Source organism: Pelophylax lessonae (genome assembly GCF_965119305.1).
Source record: "Pelophylax lessonae genome assembly, chromosome: 9".
Classification (NCBI taxonomy): Eukaryota; Metazoa; Chordata; class Amphibia; order Anura; family Ranidae; genus Pelophylax; species Pelophylax lessonae.
In genome coordinates, this window is record NC_138776.1 from 229,727,480 (window position 1) to 229,742,953 (window position 15,474).

The 15,474-nt window shown below is 47.4% G+C and overlaps 1 protein-coding gene across 1 annotated transcript in view; it reads left to right on the forward strand.

The window, feature by feature from the left end:
• The window catches only part of LOC309564560 (uncharacterized protein), a 137,947-nt gene that overhangs the window by 65,707 nt on the left and 56,766 nt on the right, over nucleotides 1-15,474 (forward strand). Inside the window, exon 4 of the mRNA XM_082269206.1 lies at nucleotides 13,613-13,710. Within this exon, the coding sequence (XP_082125332.1) occupies nucleotides 13,613-13,710 (98 nt within the window). The remainder of the gene's footprint in view (nucleotides 1-13,612; nucleotides 13,711-15,474) is intronic.

Below are 15,474 nucleotides of genomic sequence, written 5' to 3' on the forward strand. Positions count from 1 at the left end.
TCCAGGCTGATGTCCTATCCTGTGACTTTAACTCTCCTGCTGCACAGATCAGCTCTGGAGGTTTCTCAGTGAGGTGGTCAAGTACTGGGGTCTCTGTGGGCATATCCCTGCATATATCTGCATGTATTTAAGGGGGGTTCCGCATACCGCGGTAATTGGCGGTGGGGTCCGTGCTCAGCGCTCTTAAAGAGATTGTACACCTGTTTTTCTTTTGAACTAATTATGGAGTCCCAGTCAGTGGTTTCACCCTCAGACCCCCTTAGTCCAACTACCGGACCTTCTGGATCGTAGTCGCTGGCCGTGATTTCAGCAGCACTGGAGAGCCTGGCGACCAAGGTTGATTTTGTAATAAAAAAGGTTATAGCCAAAAATGGCCGCTGCCTTCACTGTCATCGGTGGGGTGCTCTTATTCATAGACTGATCTGGTTGCCACAGACGCCCCCTTCCTTGAGGGATCGCTGTCCTCGCAATCGGATGGTGAAGAGGACCCTGATTGTTTCAGTAAGGGAAACTTTAAAAATGGCAGATGAGCCCACACCAGCATGGACATGGGTGTCCTTTAGCTCCCGCAAAACCCAAAAATCGGGCAAGGTTTTGCCTTGTCCCGAGAAATTTCCTGATATTGTTAATGAACAATTGCGGCGCATCAAGCATGTGCTAGTAGTGCCTAAGCGTTTTAAACGCCGTTATCCCTATGTTTCGAACCATTGGACGGTACCGCCTAAGGTGGATCATCCTGTATCCAGGTTGAACAAATCTGCTATAGTGCCTGTGGAAGATTCTCTGGTGTTTAAGGACCCGGTGGACAGACGGGTGGAATCCCTTTCCCGCCACCTTCATGTGTTGGCGGCTTCAATCCTGAAACCAATTTTTGTATCTGTTTTGGTATCACAGACGGTTTTGGAATGGGTAAAAGGTTTTAAGGGGCACCTAGATGCTGGCTTAGTTTCCCCGGAGCTGATGAAACTTGTGGACCAGATAGCCCAGGCCCTGGTGTTTTTGTGTGCTGCATCCTTGGATGTGGCTCCCCTTGTGGCCAGAGTGTCGGCTGTGGGGATTACCATAAGACGCATGGTGTCGCTGAAGAGCTGGTCGGCAGACCAGGCTTCCAAGAAGGCCTTAACAGATCTCCCTTTCCTGGGAGAGCGATTATTTAGCGACTCACTGGATGAGTTGATCAAGGGTCTGACTGGTGAGAAGAGTACTTTTCTTCCTCAATCCTCCAAAGATAAGGCACCCCTTGGTAAGCTGGGGGCCTTCTTTCACCGCTCATAGACGTTTTTTTTCATGCCTCAGGGGCGCAAGAAATAGGCAAGCCGTTCAGAGCTTCTGGAGAGGCTAAAAAGCCATGGTCAGGTAAGACCAAGACCAGCAAGTCCAGTTCTGCGGACAAGTCCTCTTCAGCATGAAGGGGTGCCCTCACCCGTTTTTGGGGTGGGGGGGACATCTGCACTTTTTTCAGGACCCCAGGACTACCTTCATTCAAGACAAATGGGTTCACAAACTGATTTGTTCTGGGTACAAGATCGAATTTCGGTCCTAGCTGGTGGACAGATGAGGGTTCTCGTAAAGGTTTGGCTGCATCTGCTGCCAGAGGGATTAGGCAGACGGTGGTTCAGGCTTACTCATTGAAGGGTCAGGTTCCTCCTTTCCTGTGAAGGCGCATTCTACTAGAGCGCTGAGTGCCTCTTGGCCTTTTCGCCATCAGGCCTCAGTACTGCAACTTTGTAAGGCGGCAACTTGGTCGTCTGTGCACACATTTACGAAATTCTACAAGGTAGATGTAATCTTTAAAATTAATTTTTATTTTTGAAAAATCAAATAAAATCGGGAAACACAAAGACACATACTAGATAAAAAAGACCTAAAGAAAGGTCCAAAAAACCGTATACAATCAATTAACAGTTGTTGGGGTAACAATTTCCATACAGAATATATAGTTGATATTGCAATTTAAGCAATCAAAATACTTGGCATCAGGAGATTCCAGTTGACGGATGCCCAAAGACATGAGGTGCTGTCCAACCGGGTCAACTGATGTCGTATTCAAACATTCATATTAGTACATTTGATATTGCTCAACATGTTTAGCCTTTTTCAAAGCTTCATCTGGAGCTGTTACTGGAATATTCTGTACAGTATTGTAGGGTGAGACATATGCCTCAACATCATATGTAGATAACGAGGGGGATTATTGTGGATTTACAGGAGACTCATGTAGTCAGTAGGTAATCAACTAGCAGGGAAAGGTGATGGCCTGATTTTCATCAATACCCCTGATGGTAAATCATTATTGCGGTTTGAGTCCAGAAAATAAGACCCATCAAAGTAGGTACCAGACTTGAGCTCCTGGATGTGTCCACAACTTCCTCCCCGGATGGGGAACCGCCATGGTTTTAATGAGGTTCCCTATTGGCCTCTCCAGTGGTATCAGGAGCGTCCCCTTGATCCCACTTCTTATCAGGTGGCAAAGGGGGATACATTGCCAAAGCATATGGAGACGCTCCCCCCTGATGAACCACTATATCCACTCACCTGATTATCCCACGCTAGACTCTTCTTCTGATGAAGCCCTTCCTACCCCCAAAGGACCCCTCTTTTGTGCTGATGCAGCCGCATGTGGGGGTGAACGGCCATCACAACCAGCTACCTCCCTGACGCTGCTTGATACCTCCTCTGCAGCTGGCCCGCTGTGTCCCTTTATGAGAGTTTTAGCCAATAAATGGGTACTCATAACCATCTCTTCTTATATGTCCCCCTCTTCTTCTGACTCGTTTGGCAATACTGCCAACAGGATTTTTGAGGTTTTTGTATAAGCTTCATTCGTCCACCTCGCCCAGGCCGCCAGTTAATTTGGGCCTGTCATTTTACTTTTAAAATTGTGGTGCAGGGCAGTCCAAATCCTGATATCATTAAGTCCCCCTGAATAAGTAAAGGGTAGTCCGTGATCTGTGCCATTTCTTCAAATACTTAACCACCAACTTGCCATAGCATGCTTTTAATTCATGGCAGAGGTGGTCCCTTAATTTTTGCACCTCCTCCCAACTGATTTCCCATTTTGGAAACTTTATTTACCCCTTTTCTCACAGAATTGAGTAGGCAAAAGCTTGGCCAAAGCTTCCCCATATTTATAACACACCTTCCATCTAAAAGGTGCCTCCTTCCTGCCCCCAGGACAAGACACTCAATTCTCTTGCACCTTCTTCACAACCCACTTAAAAAAGCCACCCCCGGAAATTGAAACTAAAGGGGTTGGCTACTTAGATTACCTGGATATTACCTGCTCACCTAGTAGGTGGCTATATTCACCAGGAATCTCAATCCTCCCTTGCTGCTGCCTTTTCCTAGGGCAGTCTTATGCATTCACAGGTATCCCTTCTAATGTACTGTGATTATTACACGAATAGGGAGTTACCTGCACCCTAAATTCCTCAACTCGGCACAGTGCACATATAAAGTAAAGCTGTGAAGGGCTTTGAATGAGGACTACCATAGTAGAAGGAAGCTGGACACAGGAGAAGGTGGATTGTCCCTGTAGCTTGAAGTGCTCTGGGGTCTCAGCTCACAGTCTACAATGATCATAGTACAGGCAGGCAAATACACAAAGTCTACGTTTCCACTAGTGTGACTTGTCATGTGACTTTTGACACAGTCACATGACAAGTTGCAGCCTATTGATTTCAATAACATCTTTTCCTATCTATGCGACTTTAAAAATCAGCGACTTTGAAAAGGTATTGAAAGACAGCTTAGCAAATTCAGATAAAGGGAGATAGCATTGTCACTGAAGAACAAGAAAAAGCTGTTTGCCCAGCTTAGATAAGACTTTCTAAGCTACACAAGCAGCTAGCCATAAAATGAATAATATCATATATATATATATATATATATATATATATATATATATATATATATATATATATATATATATATATATATATATATATATATATATATATATATATATATATATATACTATTATTAGGAAAAATTTCATTTTTGACTGGAGTTTCCCTTTTAAGGCAACCTCACATGATACTTCAGGTATGCTTCAAGCAGATGACAGGAGACAACTCTCCCACAGTATACTGAATTTATTAGTATAAGATGATAAGCGTTGCCATTGGGACGACCGTATCCCTGGACTCCGTCCAGATGGCCCACACCTTAGAAAATTTATTGGGCCATCCTCTAGATTCATATGTGAATTCATATGTGAATTTTTGTACAATGGTATCATTTTATTAACTTGGGAAAAATAATGGACTTTAAAGGCACATATATATAATTTGACAAATTTATTGATATACATTCAAAGTATTTTTTGCATACAATAGAAAAAGTAGAAAGGGTTAAAATACGATTTGGACTAAGTATAGATCCCCAAGAGGATAGGATATTGTATATAGAACTTAATGCAAGGAATAATACATCAGCATTTACATATCCTCAAGAAATTGAGCATATGTAAATGCTGATGTATTATTCCTTGCATTAAGTTCTATAAACGATAATGTATCCTCTTGGGGATCTATACTTGGTCCAAATCGTATTTTAACCCACTCCACTTTTTTATTTTTTATTGCAAGAAAAATTAATTTTTAAAATAAATTTGTCAAATTGTATATACAGATGCATCTCATAAAATTAGAATATCATCAAAAAGTTAATTTTAATTCAATAATTCAATTCAAAAAGCGAAACATATACATGCATTACACACAGAGCGATGTATTTCAAGCATTTCTTTCTTTTAATTTTGATGATTATCACTTACAGCTAGTGAAAACCCAAAATTCATTCTCTCAAAAAATTAGATTACATAAGACCAATAAAAATAAAAAGATTTTTAATACAGAAATGTTGGCTTACTGAAAACTATTATTAAAGGGTTAATAAAGCACTAGTTCTTTAAAACAGTAAACTTATGAACATTATGTATTTTGATTGATTTACAGGTTATGTAAAGTACCAGTGCAATCAAAAATGTATAAAGTGATAGTGCAAATAGGCAAAAGTCATTCAATAATATAAGGCCCCTTTCACACTTGCGGACCGTTCAGATCCGCCTGTCAGTTTTTCAGGCTGATCTGAACGGATTCCCCATGCATCTCTATGGTGCATCGGATGTCAGCGGAGACATGTCTGCTGACATCCGATCCGGTCCATCAAATCTGGACTGATGGAAACCCTATTTTCCATCTGTCCAGCGGATCGGATGAGAACGGACAGGTGGTCCGTTCTCATCCGATTCCCCCATAGAGAACAGCGGGGACCTGACAGCTCTGTCTCCGCACAGAGACAGAGCTGCCGTCCACCGACGGACTCCAAGTGTGAAAGGGGCCTTATGGCGCAAAGTGCTAGTGATGTCTTCTCAAATAGGATTCAGGTGACACTCCGTGCTCCCCTCCGGAGTCCCCACTCACCAGCACTAAGATCAAAATCAGTGTGGTATATGGATGGATCTAGCGCCTTCCCTCTTAAGCAGTGTGCAAGGCTCTTAGCACAAAGATAGTCAGCAATAAGATCAAAATCAGCGTGGTGTATAGATGGATAGATCTTCCCTCTCTGGTAGTTTGCAAGGCTCTCGGCATAAGGATGCTGAAATTTCTCCTCTGTGAAGCTGCCAGTTCCAGACCAAAACATACCCTGCCCAACTGTGCGCAGTCATGTTGGAACAGGATGACATGGATGAGCAAGTTTCTCATCCTCAAACTGTTCCCACAAAGTTGGGAACATGAAATTTTCCAAAATGTTTTTGTATGCTGATGCTTTTAAATTTCCTTTCACTTGAACTAATTGGCCAAGCCCAACCCCCTGAAAATCAACCCCCACAGCATAATCCCCCCTCCACCAAATAATTTGGACCAGTGCACAAAGCAAGGTCCATAAAGACATGGATGAGCAAGTTTGGGGTGGAGGAACTTGACTAGCCTTCAAAGAGCCCTGACCTCAACCCGATAGAACACCTTTGGGATGAATTAGACCAGAGACTGTTATCCAGGCCTTCTCGTCCAACATTAGTGCCTGACTTCACAAATGCGCTTCTGAAAAAATGGTCAAACATTCCTATAGGCACACTTCTGTGGACATCCTTCCCAGAAAAGTTGAAGCTGTTATTTGATGGGCCAGCTAAATATTGAACCCTACGGACTAAGGCTGGGATGCCATTAAAGTTCATGTGCATGTAAAGGTAGGTGGCCCAGTACTTTTGACAATTTAGTGCATTTAAAACCCATAGCACAGCTAATTCTTTGTACATGCACAGTGCATTACAGTACCTGTGCACCTCAATACCCAATGTCCCTGGTTAACAAATACAATCTTTTATGATGATGACTTGTCTTGTGTCATTAACACAGAATTAACCAACATGTTTTAGAGAAATTACTCCTTCAGGAGTGTTTTATGAAGAGGGTATGCCATGTATTGCTAATTGCAAGAAACAAAAATACTGCTGCCCTACATACCTGCTGACCTCTGCACACTGCTCTACCTACTACTGACTTCTGCACACTGCCCTACCTTCTAAAACCCATGGACACTGCCCTACATACTACTTAAACTGGCCAGCAGTTGGAGCAGGTAGCCAGGCCCTGAAACTAGTCAAGCAAATTAGCCTGCATTACCAGATGTTCTGCTTTCATAATGGATTCAGCATTCAGCCTTGTCGGGGGTGACCAATTGCTCTCCATGAAATAAACATTCAGCCTTGTCGGGGGTGACCAATTGCTCTCCATGAAATAAACTGTGAATGAAAGTGAATGCAGAGTTTCTCATTGAAGAAAATTTTTAAGGTAGTATACGTTTATATTTTTACAGCGACAGTTTTGTTGGATTTTTCTATGTTTTCTTCATGCTGTCATTTATTTTTTATTAGGGCTTGCTAGTTAATTTCTTTAAAAAAAAAAAAAAGAAACAAGGGTGCCTCACCCCGGTGATCTTTGATCTCCTCCATGTTGTCCAGGTAGATCTCCACCTCTCAAAGCTTGCCTACTCCTGATCTAGATTTATGGTGTGTTAGTGAAGCATTTATAAAGTGTTAGCTGTGTATTGGGGGAGAGGCCATTGAGGTTTCTGTATTCCAGAATGCACTGGGAAATTGAGAACTAAGACAGAGCAGCTCCAGTCACTTCCTGGTTGTACAGAGCAGGTGTGTGGTAGCACATTTCTTATCAAAATAAACAAGAATCCACAGTCTCTGGACATCCAAATCCAGCTGACCTAGGGTTCAAAAGGGTCCCTGATTTGGTGGCTTCATTCTCCAGCGCTCCAGCAGGGCAAATCCTTCCTCTCCTTGTAATGAACAGTGATCACCACGGATGCCAGCCTGTCCGGGTGGGGAGGTGTTCTCAACCAAAAGTTCTGCTCAGGGGGTCTGGACCTTGGAAGAATCCAGACTACCGATCAATGTTCTAGAGCTACGAGCGATCAGGCTGTGCCTGGAACATTGGACGGGTTATATCCAAGGATGTCCAGTGCGCATTCAACCAGACCATGCCACGGCAGTGGCTTTTCTCAATCACCAAGGAGGCACAAGAAGTGTCCTGGCGGCTCTGGAGGTAACAAGCATTCTCAGGTGGGCAGAACGTTTCGTTCCAGCCCTCTTCACCGCGCACATTCCCGGAGTGGAAAACTGGGGGGGGGGATTACCTCAGTCGGCAGGCGTTGAACCAGGGGGAATGATCTCTTCATCTGGATGTGTTTCATTAGTTGTGTCTAGGGTGGGGCACCCCCGAGGTGGATCTGTTGGCTTCCCGGCTCAACGGAAAGGTGCAGAGTTTGTGGCATGATCACGGGATCCTCTGGCGGACGCCACAGATGCGCTGGTGGCCCAGTGGGGTCAGTATTGTCTGATTTACGCCTTCCCTCCTCTCAAGCTTCTGCCAAGACTTTTACGCAGGTTTGAGGCAGAAGTCATTTTAGTGGCTGGCCTCGCCACGCCTGGTACGCTGATCTGGTGCGGCTGGTCGCCGACGTTCCTTGGAAGCTTCCTCTCAGGGAGGATCTGCTGTCCCAAGGGCCAATCTTCCATCCTGCTTTAGTCACTGGCTTTGACGGTTTGGCTGTTGAAAGCTAGGTGCTGAAGGATAGGGGATTGTATGAATCAGTGATTTCAATGCTTTAAAACAGGGATCCTCAAACTACGGCCCTCCAGCTGTTGGGGAACTACACATCCCGTGAGGCATTGTAAAGCTCTGACTTTCACAGACATGACTAGTTTGAAGTCCCCCGCTGTAAAAGCTAGGAGATCTACTTCTAGGAAGATCTACCATCATACGTGGAAGACGTACATTGCGTGGTGTGAGTCGCTTGGGGTTCCTCCTCGCTCGTTCTCGGTGACTCGAATCTTGACCTTCCTTCAATGGGGGGTTAAACAGAAATTGGCCTTGAGTACCATCAAGGGCCAGGTGTTGGCCTTGATGGTCTTCTTCCAATGACCCTTGGCTACACATTCTCTGGTGCGTACTTTTCTTCAGGGTGTTCGGCACTTGGTCCCTCTAGTGCGATCTCCGTTGCCGCATTGGAACCTCAATTTGGTACTTTCGGTCCTCCAGAAGCCTCCTTTTTGAGAATCTTCAGCAGATTCCCCTGCTTACGCTACGCTTACACAGAAAGTGGCTTGTTTCGTTGCTATCACCTTTGTGCGCAGGGTGTCGGAATTGGCGGCATTATCCTATCATTCACCTTACCTGGTGATTCACAAGGTTAAGGTGGTTCTTTGCCCCTGTCCATCGTTCCTTCCAAAGGTTGTCTGATTTTAATTTAAATGAGGGCATTGTGTTGCCTTCCCTCTGTCCCAGACCAAAACATCCTAAGGAAATTGCCTTGCATGTGGTTCGGGCAATTAGGTTGTACCTGGCAGCTACGGAGTCTTTTAGAAAGTCGGACTCACTATTTGTGCTTACGGATGGGCCTTGGAAATGGTTGTCCACTTCCTCTGCGACCATTTCCAGATGAATCACACAGTGATTCAGGGCTATTCCATCAAGGGTCAGGTTTCTCCTTTCCCTGTCAAGGCACACTCTACTCAGGGGCTCAGTGCCTCCTGGACCTTCTGTCATCAGGCATCAGGGATGCAGGTTTGCAAGGTGGCCACCTGGTAGTCAATGCACACTTTCACAAAGTTCTATAAAGTGGATGTGTTTGCATCTGGTGGTGCTTCTTTTGACCGCATGATTTTTTAGGCAGCTATTCAGATGACCTGGTCTTCTTGAGGGTGTATGTTTCTTTCCAGTTGTTTTGGTTGTGCTCCTGTTTACATGGTTGGCTTTAGTTTGGCCTTGGGAATTTATTTTTTGCTGTTCCCACCCCTCACGTTTAACACTGCTTTGGGACGTCCCAATGGTTAAGAAGATCGGGAGCTGTGTCCGTCAAGGAACGAAAGCGAAAATGGGATTTCTCTTTCGTTCACTGACGGACACAACTCCATGTCTTATGCTGCTCTCTTCAGGGGTAGGACTAGGCAGAAACAGTTTTGGCCATGCCCCTGAGGCAGTCCCAGGGGGTATACCATCACTTCCTGCTATAGTACTTCAGTTTTTTTCTTCCTGGTCAGGAGTAAGGACCTGGCTCCCTGCTGGGATCTGCGGTCCTGGCATTTTTTTTCCTTTTTAAATGTATTTTTTTCTTTTCTCTTTGTTATTTTCTTTTCCTGTGTGAACTTCAATCAATAGCTGGACTAGACAATGCACTGGATATCATAGATCCTTATGGTCTTTCCAGTCTGGCTTGCGAGCGCAACCCAACTAATAGCTCCACACTAGGTTTGCTGGGACATAACCCCACTGGACAGGGGCTGGCCAGAGAGTGAAACACCTTGTGAGGTTGTATAGCCCTGGTTACGACAGCAATCCCAATTAGTCTCAACGTACCTCGGGCCGCAGCACCCCCATTCCAAGATTGTGCGGTGGACTGTGGTGAGTCGTGTCCCCCCCTTTTCTCTGTAAATTGCTGGGGTGGTTGCGAGCCCTCCCTTGGGATGGTAGCCCCCCCCCTCCCGTGTCCTTCCTTCCCTCGTGTTCTTCCTTCCCCCTCGTGTCCTTCTTCCCCCCTCGTGTCCTTCTTCCCCCCTCGTGTCCTTCTTCCCCCCTCGTGTCCTTCTTCCCCCCTCGTGTCCTTCTTCCCCCCTCGTGTCCTTCTTCCCCCCTCGTGTCCTTCTTCCCCCCTCGTGTCCTTCTTCCCCCCTCGTGTCCTTCTTCCCCCCTCGTGTCCTTCTTCCCCCCTCGTGTCCTTCTTCCCCCCTCGTGTCCTTCTTCCCCCCTCGTGTCCTTCTTCCCCCCTCGTGTCCTTCTTCCCCCCTCGTGTCCTTCTTCCCCCCTCGTGTCCTTCTTCCCCCCTCGTGTCCTTCTTCCCCCCTCGTGTCCTTCTTCCCCCCTCGTGTCCTTCTTCCCCCCTCGTGTCCTTCTTCCCCCCTCGTGTCCTCCTTCCCCCCTCGTGTCCTCCTTCCCCCCTCGTGTCCTCCTTCCCCCCTCGTGTCCTTCTTCCCCCCTCGTGTCCTCCTTCCCCCCTTGTGTCCTCCTTCCCCCCTCGTGTCCTCCTTCCCCCCCCTCGTGTCCTCCTTCCCCCCCCTCGTGTCCTCCTTCCCCCCCCTCGTGTCCTCCTTCCCCCCCCTCGTGTCCTCCTTCCCCCCCCTCGTGTCCTTCTTCCCCCCTCGTGTCCTTCTTCCCCCCTCGTGTCCTTCTTCCCCCCTCGTGTCCTTCTTCCCCCCTCGTGTCCTTCTTCCCCCCTCGTGTCCTTCTTCCCCCCTCGTGTCCTTCTTCCCCCCTCGTGTCCTTCTTCCCCCCTCGTGTCCTTCTTCCCCCCTCGTGTCCTTCTTCCCCCCTCGTGTCCTTCTTCCCCCCTCGTGTCCTTCTTCCCCCCTCGTGTCCTTCTTCCCCCCTCGTGTCCTCCTTCCCCCCTCGTGTCCTTCTTCCCCCCTCGTGTCCTTCCTCCTCTCCCTAGCTGAGTTTCCCCTGCATTGGTCGTCCTCCCTTGTCTCCTCCCCTAGTCCCCTTTTGGGGTGCATGGGTGTTTTTTGGGGAGGGGGGCTAAATTGGTGCTGGCCCAGAGGATGGTGGGAGTGTGCCACTGGCGGCCCCCTTTTTAAGGGTGCCTCTCACTTTTTTGCGCAGTGGGGGGGGGGGTCCCTGGGGGGCTCCCCCCTGGTTAACTATTACTTCCCTGGGGTCCTGGGTTCTGCCATTTTGCCATGGGTGGTTTTCACTAGCCTCGGCGGCCATGTTTTGAGTTTCCCTTTGTAATCCTATAGTGGCAGTCATTTTCTTGTAGTCCGATGCGGTGACGTGCAGCGGGGGCCTCTAGTGTCAGTGTCAGCGTTTTCTTTTTCCTCTGATCGCAGTGTGGCAGGCTGTTTGACACACTCCAGCTCTGGGGTGGTGAGTCTCTGTGGGTATACGATCCTTCCTCTGCTATATACAGTGCCACAGGTGCGCTGATACTTGTGCTGCTCCGAGCAGTGTCCGGAGTTTTTTTTTTTTTTTAAACTTTTTTTTTTTTTTCCTTTTGTGCACAGTGAGCCTCTGTTTTAACCATGGAGCCCCTGGAACGTTTATCACCACCTGACCCACTCCTTGAAGCTGCAGAACCCTCTGGTTCTCAATCTGCCCTGGCAGCCATGCAGTTACTTGTGTCAAAGGTTATGGCCCTGCAAAGGCAGCCTAGCAAGAAGCATCCCCGCCTTCACCTATATCCTCTGCCTCCTCAGAGTCTGAGGTGGACTTGGCTGCTGCAGACGCAAGTCAGCCCACTGGGTCTGCGTCCACGCACCCTGAGTGCTCTAACAGGGAGGATGAATCCTCCTCTGCAGCTACGCATGAAAAAGCGCTGGTGTGGAGGCATTGATTGTGTCAGAGCGGGAAACTTTAAAGTTGGAGGACTCAGCAGATCTTCCAAGGGTGACTAAGGTGTTCCCCTTTCCTGCCTGTTTTGATGTGATTGTTACTAGTCAGTGGGGTTCCCCAAAACACATGGTTGGAATACCTAGGCTTTCGCTAGGAGATATCCCTTTTGAGGAGTCTCTCCTGAAGAAGCTAACAGTTCCACCGTCGGACTCTCTCGGGTTTCCAGGCTAAATAAGACTACTCTTGCCGGTGGAGGATTCTCCATCCTTTAAGGATCCTGTGGACAAGAGAGCTGAGGCTCTGGTCTGTTACCCCTTCACTGTGGCAGGTTCAAAGTTGAGGCCGGTGTTTTCTATCACCTTGGTATCCCAAACCTTAAAGGAATGGGCAAAAATTTTAGGCCAGGATCTGGAAGGGGATCAACACCCTCCTGAGCTGGTGGAGCTGGCAGATCAGTTGATCAAGGGGCTACAGTACATTTTATGATGCATCTTTGGATGCGGCCCCCTTGGCTGGCAGGATTCTTCACCGCATGATTTGGTTGAAGTGCTGATCGGCTGACCAGGCTACTAAAAGGTGCTGACTGATCTACCTTTTGTAGGTGACCGTTTGTTCAGTGCTTCTGTGGAGAAGATCATTGGGGACCTTTACGGGAGGTAAAAGTACATTACTTCCGCAGCATGCTAGAGGCAAAGAAACTTGTTGTAAACGTGGTCCTTTTTTCTCAGCTCACAAGCGGCCCTTTCGTCTGTCTAGATCGCTGGAAGAGGGTTCGTGGGAGGCTCCAAGAGACCCTGGAATGGTAAGTCAATAGTGGGCACTACTAGTTCCGCAGACTAGCCTTCCCCAGCCTGAAGGGGCGCCCTTACCCACATCTACATATTTTTGGTAAAAAAAAAAAAAAATCCAGATTTAAGCGTATATTGATTGATTGGTAGCATCTACAAACTGTTGGATTTTATTTTTTTTTCTTACTAGTAATGGCGGTGATTAGCAACTTATAGTGGGACTGCAAATGGTTAATGGTCCGCAAATGGTTAATGCTGGTTGTGTGGATGGGGGAATCAATCTAAAGCCAGCTTTAGGCTTCGAACGTTTTTAAAAAAACAATGTGTCTGTGACTTGTTTAATTGTATCAAGCTTCTGTAATCAGCTCTTGAATTATTTCCTTGACACAGAGTTAGGCCCCTTTCACACAATCAGACCGAACAGGTGCACCTGTCCATTTTTTCAGGGGGACCTGAGCGGGCCACCATTTTATTCTTTGGGGAGGCAGACATGCTGTCTGTTTTTCATCCGATCTTCCCATAGAGGAGAGCAGGACTCTTGACAGGTCGGTGTCTGCACAGTGAGCGGAGACGGACCTGTTATACACCTGCTCAATGGAGCGATCCCCGCTGAGCAAGCGAAGTCCGTGAAAATGGCTCAGTCCATGTGAAAGGGGCCTTATGGGTAAGGTTAAGATCATGTTCTCCTTATTTAACTTTGAATTACGTTTTATGTTCTAAAACAAGTAAACAATAATGGAATGTGGGAGGGCTTGAAAATTGTAACCTAGCTTGATTTGTTGCTGACAAGTGCGTGAAGTGATCTGCAGACAGCTTACCCTCAGCTATGTGGTCTTAAAATCAGTGGATGCGTCTACTGTATATAACATAATTTGTGAACTGCAGGTTACTTTTTTTCTCTCAGGATTTTAGAAATATTATGTTAGCTGATTGTTGATTCCATAACGGCTTATAGATGTCTTATATTTTGTTCTTTACAGATGGAACCAGTAACAGAAATACCCCAGAGAGATGTCCCAGCCCTCTGTATTCTCAGGACTCTACACAGGAAGATATTAACCCTTACAGACATTATAAGGTATCTGCTTCAAAGAGAATTGATCTTGTTTAGAAGTGTGGAAAACTTGCTAATCTAATTTTCTCTATCGCTCATTGACAGACATAGTCCTCGGTGATTCAACACCCTCGGGTTATGCTGCCCTCTACAGGAGTAGGACTAGACAGGAAAGAAAACGTTCTGGCCACACCCTAGGGGCAGTCCCAGAGGGTATATCCTCTCACTTCCTGCTCTAGCAAATCAGTTTTTTTCTGTCTAGTTAGGAGTAAGGACCTAGATACCTTGCTGGGATCTTCGGTCCTGGCAGGATTTTTTTTTCTTAGAAAAGATTTTTTAGACCGCTTTTTTTCTCCAGTGTTCCTGTGAGATCTTCAAGCAAGAAAGCTGAACTGGGCGACGGGCTGGATGTTGAGATCCAGTGGTCACCCCAGTTCAGCCTACGAGCGCGTGCAGGCCATAGCTCCGCGCTGGGTCGGCCGCGACAGTCCCACTGGACGGGGACTGACCCTGCGAGTTAAACGTCTCGCTGAAACGCCAAAGACCATGAGTCACGGCGTCCGTATTGGTCGACAGCCCTCCTACCTCGGTGGAGAGGGGTACTGTCAGGAGTTGGCGCCCGCCTGGTTCCGGTATGGTGAGTAGTATGTTCCCCCTTTTCCCCCTGACGGGTCTTGTGGTGAACGCGGGCCCCTCTCTGTAATGGTAAGGATGGGTTCCCCTCTATCCTATAACATGTCACAGATCCCCCTAATTGAGTGTGATTTTTGTGTACAAGAAGCCAGGAGGCTTGGTTTGGGAGCTGACAATCTAATTGTAAAAATGTGAAAATGATTGTAGTCAGTGGCAGTACTAGAACTTTACTGTGATAGTATAAGGTATCCTACCTGTCAGAAGCCACAGGGCGATGTCTATACATGTATACTGCATTCCAGATCATTCCTCCAGCTAAGCAGATGCCTCCCGACGGCCACGGACCGCATACGGCCCGCCAGGGTCCGGTACCGCCGACCACGCTGACTACCATGAGGGTGAAGGGTTGTGAGGCCGAGATCCTTCTGCAGACATGCCGCTATTGTGTGCAGGCCGCCGCCATTGTCTGGTAGATCGCACGAGGCCGCCATTTTGGTGTAGCCTCGTGTCTCCAGCATGGGGGCGGCCATGTTTGAGGTGACTCAAACACCTCATGGAGCCAGGGGGAAGCGCCGGCAGGCGTGTTAAGGGGTGGAGCCGCCTCCTTTACCCAGGAAATAGGGCCAAAGACTTCCTGTCTGTAACAAGACGAGCACTGAGCAAGCTGATGAAAACTTCTGTGCATCAGGGATGAGCCTTGGGGTCTCTCTCTCTCTGGTCCAAAAAGGCAGGTAACACTGAGGGGCGCTGTTGCGACTGGGGGACACAAGGCAAGTGTCTTGTATAATCATTGACCCTGCCGCATAGGTATCCCCACCTGATCCCCTCAAGGTGGCCGCAGGACCCTCCAGTACCCCACTTGTTTTTAATGCATTATCGGCAGTTTTGGAGTCTTTGGTATCCCGGGTGGAGGTGGCCTGTCAGGGACGGGGGTCAAGAAGCGACCCCCGCCTACCCCTATTGTTTATCAGATACTTCAGGGGCTGTTGTCTCAGGTAATATCTCCTCAGCAGTGAGGAGCACGTTTCTGCCTCCGCCATAGCACAAGAGTGGTGGATGCACTAGTTGTGTCCGTCCAGGAAACCTTTAGTCTTGAGGTTACACCAACAGAGGTAGCTGAGACTGAGATTCCTTTTTGGTACTTGTTAGCCTACC